The following is a 6,219-nucleotide window of genomic DNA, read 5'->3' as shown; positions in this document are numbered from 1 at the left end:
AAAAGGCATTTCGCTTGGGTACACCCACATCACAACAAAAAGGCGAGACTCTAAAGCACACAAAAAATGTCTATTTCAAATACCTTTAATTCAATTTACCTCCAATTGCAAACACAAAAACCAGCATGTTGGATTCGAAATACACCCATTTCCTCTCAAATGTAGGCTGCCGACTGACCCCCTAAGAGGTCTAGAACGCAGTTTTCTATGACAAGGGTGTCTAATTGGTGGTAGAGCGCATCTAGTGTTTCTTCATAGGGTGAGGAAATGCTAGTCATTTGGGTTGGAAGATGGGGTTCACGCATGGGTTGTTGGGTTGTCGGTCGACATTTGAAGTGCTAGCGTGATGCAATGTTATTGCAGATTTGTTGTGGGCATGTCATGGGGGAGGGGTGGGAAAATCTGGGAAAGGCCTTTGGAGATCGCTTATTCTGGCGATTTGGTGGTCTATCTAGGGGGAGTGCAACATGCATTGCTTTCCTAATAGGAGTCTCTCATCCTAAGAGGTGATTAGGGAGATTAATTGTAATATGGTGGGGGTGGGCTTCTTATGTAAAAGTAATTAGTCCTGTTAGCCTCTCCTCTTTCTCAGAGTTCTAGAGCCGGGTTGTATTCTTTTGTGGGGGTTTCTCCTCTTTTTTGAGTTGTAGAGCTGGGTTGTATTCTTTTTGCGTGCTTCTCTCATAATTTTTTTGGTTCTCTCTCAAAATAATGTTATTGCAGATTTCAGAAATGGATCCATACATGATTTTGCCTTTTCTTGATTTATTGAGACCATTTAGGCATACAATGGAGAAAAAAAGGATGATGACCTAGAGTTTTTAGAACGTGAGGAACAATATGGGTGATACTTTGTGTGCCAATTGGAAACTAGAGGAGAACCATTCTTTTTTATTTTCAAGAAAGAAGAAATATATTTATGTGAGCCTAATGAAAGAGTCAACACTTTGAATGAAGGAATTGAATAAGTGAATCACGATCACCGTAAAACAAGCAAAAGTGATCCAATCAAATTTAGTGTATCAATCGATTTGGCAATAAAGAGAGTAATAGATAGTATAAATGTGTTAAGATAAATAGTTTGATTGAATATTGCCATTAGGCATATAGGAAATATTTGACTACTAGATCAAATGCAAGTTTTAAGTGCTCAATGCATGTGTGTGTGTCAGAGGAGAAGTATTATTATTATTATTATTTACAATAGCACATAATAGAGAACAATATTCAGATTCTTAAAAAGAAAATAAATAATAGAGAACAAAATTTAGATCCTAAGTAATATGTCTAAGTTATTCAAAAGAGAAATGAATCCAGATTTTTGAAAAGATTCAATAACTAAAATCTAGTATCACCTAGAACCAATGAAAGATAAATATTACAATAGAAAGGCATGATGATTTTGATTTTTGATTTTTTTTTTTTTTTTTTGTTTTTTTTTGACAGGATTGGCTGTAAATTCTTGTAAAGAGGTGATCATTGTGTCATCCAGGATATCCATTATAAAAGGGGTTTTTCTTTAGTTTTATAGGAGAGTGAGCCCTTTCTTAAGAGAGGTGGGACATTAATTCCCAATATGCCTCAATGGAGCGATCTCCGAGAAGTATTGGGGTCAAGGGTGTTGGAGGTATTTGGGGTAGGTGAGGGTTTTTAAGGGTTTCCCTTTTTTATTTAGTATTTTTGAAAAGCAGTATTTACAGATTACCCATCCATCTAAAAGAAAAGTCACTTTAATCAGCCATCCAATCATGGCCAAGGAAATGGATAATCTATATTAACTTTAATCGAAAAGGTCCAATCATTAATCTAGACTATCCATTACATCAATCCCACATTTGAGTTTTTTGGGTTGTGTTTGTTTGTTTGTTTATTATTATTTTATTATTTTTTTGTGTGTTTTGGTTACTAGTGAGGGATCAAACCCCATATAACTCCGGCACACTACACCATCTCTGCTAGCTCAACTAACAAGTCGGAGACCACCTTTTGGAAGGTCCAATAATTAATCTAGACTTCTCGTGGGAACTTTTGAGTTCCTCCTTTTGGAAGAACTTTTTCTATTACAACACCAAGTTCCTAGAATTGTGTTGCCGCCGAATACTGCCAAAGGTGAAATCCCAGGTTCTTTAAGTTGTTGGACACCAAACATTCAAAATAAAAAGTTTCCTTAAGACTTAAGGCTGCAACTATCATTGGTTTGGACTTGTCAAGTCTTCACACTACAAGAAAACTGGACTTTACCGGTGGTCAAAAACGCCGGCAAAGATATAGAAACCGCCGGCAAATCCTTTGCCTGCGGTTAGCTAACAGCTGGTAAAGCCTCAGTCGGTAAAGGCTTTACCGACGGCCAGGGCCTTTACTGACAGTTGTGCTGGACGCCGCTAAATCGTTAGCTTTTGTTACACGACCAGAAAAGTGGTCTAAAGCTACGGATAAAATCCGTAGCTAAATAAGAGTACCCACAGTGCGACCGTAGCCATAGAGCAAATCTTTCTCATTAAAAAAGAAAGAAAGTGAAATTAAAGACAAATTTCTGGCAGAAATGTACAAGACACACAGATTGCAAAACAAATTTAATGGATTCACTTACCGAAGGAGTAAAGCCATTAAATGGATTTTTCTCTGCTTTTGAATCTGCTAATAGATTCCTAGCATTTCGAATATATGATGCCAAACCACTTAGATAGGTTGAATTAAGCCGAGTTACCTATAGAAAAGAGCTAGTTGACATCAATAAGCAGATATGTGAAGAGTATTAACAATCTTGCTGACAGGTACAAAGCAATGTAGGTTTCCAGAAACCCATCAAAATCAGTTTGGTCTTTTACCAGAAATTTGTGGTCAGCAAGGCTTTCAAAGATAAATTTCAAAATAATCATAATAATAAGAAAAATAAATGTTTGAGTGAGGAAAATGGAAGGTTAAAAGTTGAAACCGATGTTAAACTTTTGCTGCTTGGACTTGGAAATCAAACAGAGACCATTTAATATTTCCAGGATACATCAGCTGAGTTGTAAACATATACTGAGAATGCATGGAATACAAGGTTCTTATACTCATAAGAACCAAAATAATAATAATAATAAAAAAAAAAGTGCCATGAAAATGAACCTGATCAAAGAAACTTTTCTTTTCTTCATCATCAACACCTTGTTCAGGCCAATGTACAAAAAGATGACTTTGTCCCTCCGCCAACAACATTTTTGCAAGCTCAATCTGGCTCAATCTGGCAATCAACAATCAAGATAATGAAGGTAATAAGAATGTTATCAAAGTAGAACTTTTGAGAATGGTGCCTGAATCTTGATGATGGTTTAATGGAAAGCCAACATTGAGGGTTAATCTAATTAGCAAGTCTCTGTCATTTGAGAGGATTTTTGCATATTGTTGATGTTCTCAATGAAGTGGTATTTGTTTCTGTTGTGACATGGTGTTTGGTTTAAAACTAACTTGATTCCATACCTGCCTCTATATTTTATAATCCTATTCATTGAAAATCCCATGGAAGAACTGCTCAAGGCTAAAATTGAATGTAACTTGATTTATAACAATAAAAAATAAATAAATAAATAAAAGGAAGCACATTTGATCCGCTAGGAAACAAAAGGCCATAGTATTACTGTATCAAATATGTAAGGCATTGTATCACCATTCTTCCAAGAAGATACAAGAGCCTGCATTCAAATTCCAGAAACAATCAACAACTGAAACTGACTATTTTATTAAGACATGATACTTGCTAAATAACTGTATTTTTATTTCCAGCTGCTTTAAATGGAAGCAAGAAAAAAAGTAACACCGCATAGTACTGATTTTTTTTTAAAAGATTGTGACTACATGAAGTGGGCCACCGCCATTGAAAACTTGGCTGGATCATCATCCTCCGCCACAAGTAACTAGTGAGAATTTCGATATAAAGATAACAGGAAGTGGGCCACCATTCATTCATCAATCTCACCGTTTGTTCCAATATACCTGAAAAGTGTTGAGAAAAGAGACGAGCCCTTGAGAGGAGATTGAACAAGATCTCAATGTTGAATTAGCTCTTTTATTTCTTTCTACATCTGCACAACAAAAGGTCAAGTCATCTATGTTTAGGCCATAGATACTTTGGCTCTCTAAATGCCAAACAATTTTGAATCCAAAAATCAAAAATTGGATTTGGGTTTTGAATTTCTGCAGTTGAGGCCCTAGGAATTTAAAAACCCAAAATGAAAGTTACCATTTTCTAGCATTGGAGAGCCAAATTCAAAGAAACAAAACAACCAAATGCCATTTCAAAGTCATCTTCCAGAAAGAAAGGAAAAAAGGAAAAGAAAAGAAAAATCCACTTGAGTTCTTTGGAATCCATACCATAAAGCTTCAGTTGTGTTTCATGATCACGGATCCCACCCGAATAACCTCCACTACTGCCATCGGGCTGTTTATCAATCAACCCCCCCCTTTTCTTGGTCATCGTTTCTTCAAGAATTCAACTCAACAAACATAAAAATACTATCAAACAGATCCCAAACCAATTTCCAAAGAAACCCAACTTCAATTCAATGAAATCGTCAATGAAAACAGAGAATTCTGCATGAAAAAAAAAAAACACTAAAAATTAAACCTTTATGATCGATCAATTAGAGGGACAGAGAAATGGTCCACTGCTATTATAGAGGTACAAATCGTACTTTTATGATTTTGCTGGCCATGTTTCTTAAAACACACTCCAAGTATGAAGCTCCTCTGAAGTGAAGTCATCTTAGTGCATTTTAACATGATTAACATTAAAAAGAGTAGACTAACAGATGCACACAAAATAAAGCCAACAGGACCCAGGGCATTGGACCTGAAGATATTGATGATAAATGGCAAATGGTGCTAAATTCGTAAGAAGTGGTAGAAGCTCTTGAACCTGGAAGAAGGGCATCACCTGAAGATATTAACAACTTGCTAACACTCAACCATTTAGTATATCCTTTTGTATATTTACCTAGTAAAACTATTTTCTTTCCACATCTTTATGGCTTCTAGTGATGCCCTTCTTCCAGGTTTTGTTGATTTGCAAATCTTGAGTAAGTGTTGTCATCATGTATGCCATCTAAGTGGTTAGTAGAATAAGGAGACGAATCCATAGGATCTAAAGCTTTATTGCCAGAAGAAAGAGATGTGTCAGTGGTGCTAACTGATGGTTGAGATGAGTTAAAGAGCAGAATTGAGACACAAGTACCAGAACATTAGATGAGACACATTCAGTTGACAAAGAGATGGATACCGAACCTGAATCTGCTCTGGGAACCTCAGCTGGAGATCCAGGCCATTCACCATCACACTTTACTTTATGTTGTTTCATCCACCATACACATAGCATACATTCATGTGAAAATAGACCAATCAAATTATATAGCCCATTGTTGGTTAAGTATAGACCGAAAACCATCCCATTGATAATCCTAACCATCCAATTGCTGGCCGTTGAGTGAACCACTAAAAGAAAAACATTCAGCGGCTTAAATTCAACGAGAGAAAAGAAAATGGCTAAGATCATCTGATCACTGGCAATTCAGCGCTATTTTTCACAATGGGGACCACAATTTGGACTTGGTTGGTACAGTGGGTGAGACACCACAACCTAGAAAATAGCATAAACTATTAACAGAACCCTACCATATCTCAAGAATCGTGATGTCTCTATATTGGTGGCTGGCTAAGAAATTGGTATATGTCACTTTCATGCTAATATCGAGTTTGGGCCAAAGTGTCGTGAAAAAGTTATTCCATGTAATGCTATTCTTCTTCATCTTCTCTTTTTATATCCCATAAGCTAGTGAGTTGGGGTACAGCCAAACGCACCACAAATTCAATAGTTGTTCATCAGTTTCCTTGCTTAGCCTTTACGTTGCATGTGTTTGTACATAGAAAATTTTAGGCATGGAAAAATCGTAAAGAGGAACTTGGAAATTACTATGAAGTTTTACACATGCCATACAACTAATTCAAATTACACTATCCATATCATAAATCCCAGTTTTGATGTATCATAAACTACAGCTTATTTAATCATTTGACTATCAGATTGGTAGAGATATATTAGACAATTAAAAATGGAAAAAAAAATAAAATCCAATGGTCCTATTTCAGCTAACAAGTTTCTACAAATCAGAGGTTAGGATTGCTCAAGCAATCTGATTTTGAAACACTAGGTTCCACAATTGAGTCTGTTTGATTTATGTTAAT

At 36.1% G+C, this 6,219-nt stretch overlaps 1 protein-coding gene across 2 annotated transcripts; it reads right to left on the bottom strand.

Moving 5' to 3' along the window:
- Positions 1–2,277: 2,277 nt before the first annotated feature.
- Positions 2,278–3,671, bottom strand: LOC131252141 (UDP-sugar pyrophosphorylase-like). Of its 2 annotated transcripts, none has more exons than XR_009174211.1 (3): positions 3,463–3,532; positions 3,112–3,216; positions 2,278–2,707 (listed from the first exon to the last, which is right to left on the bottom strand). XR_009174211.1 is itself a non-coding variant. In XM_058253017.1 (3 exons), the coding sequence occupies exons 1-3, from the start codon at positions 3,639–3,641 to the stop codon at positions 2,498–2,500; spliced, it is 336 nt and encodes a 111-aa protein (XP_058109000.1). In that variant the 5' UTR covers positions 3,642–3,671; the 3' UTR covers positions 2,278–2,497. The 2 variants fall into 2 exon arrangements, 1 of the variants encoding a protein (XP_058109000.1); XM_058253017.1 differs by lacking the exon at positions 3,463–3,532 and adding an exon at positions 3,621–3,671.
- Positions 3,672–6,219: the final 2,548 nt, after the last annotated feature.

This window comes from Magnolia sinica, chromosome 7 (genome assembly GCF_029962835.1).
Source record: "Magnolia sinica isolate HGM2019 chromosome 7, MsV1, whole genome shotgun sequence".
In the NCBI taxonomy this organism is placed as follows: domain Eukaryota; kingdom Viridiplantae; phylum Streptophyta; class Magnoliopsida; order Magnoliales; family Magnoliaceae; genus Magnolia; species Magnolia sinica.
The sequence above is the reverse complement of the archived record's forward strand: the minus strand, read 5'-3'. Positions and strand labels throughout refer to the sequence as shown.

Bases quoted from the DNA above. Each gene is read 5' to 3' on its own strand.
- LOC131252141 (XM_058253017.1), bottom strand. From the start codon at position 3,641: ATGCCTTACATATTTGATACA. The intron at 3,217-3,620 runs GTAATACTATGG...AGATTGAGCCAG, and splicing joins TGCCTTACATATTTGATACA to ATTGAGCTTGCAAAAATGTT. The intron at 2,708-3,111 runs GTTCATTTTCAT...TCTTTTCTATAG, and splicing joins AGAAAAGTTTCTTTGATCAG to GTAACTCGGCTTAATTCAAC.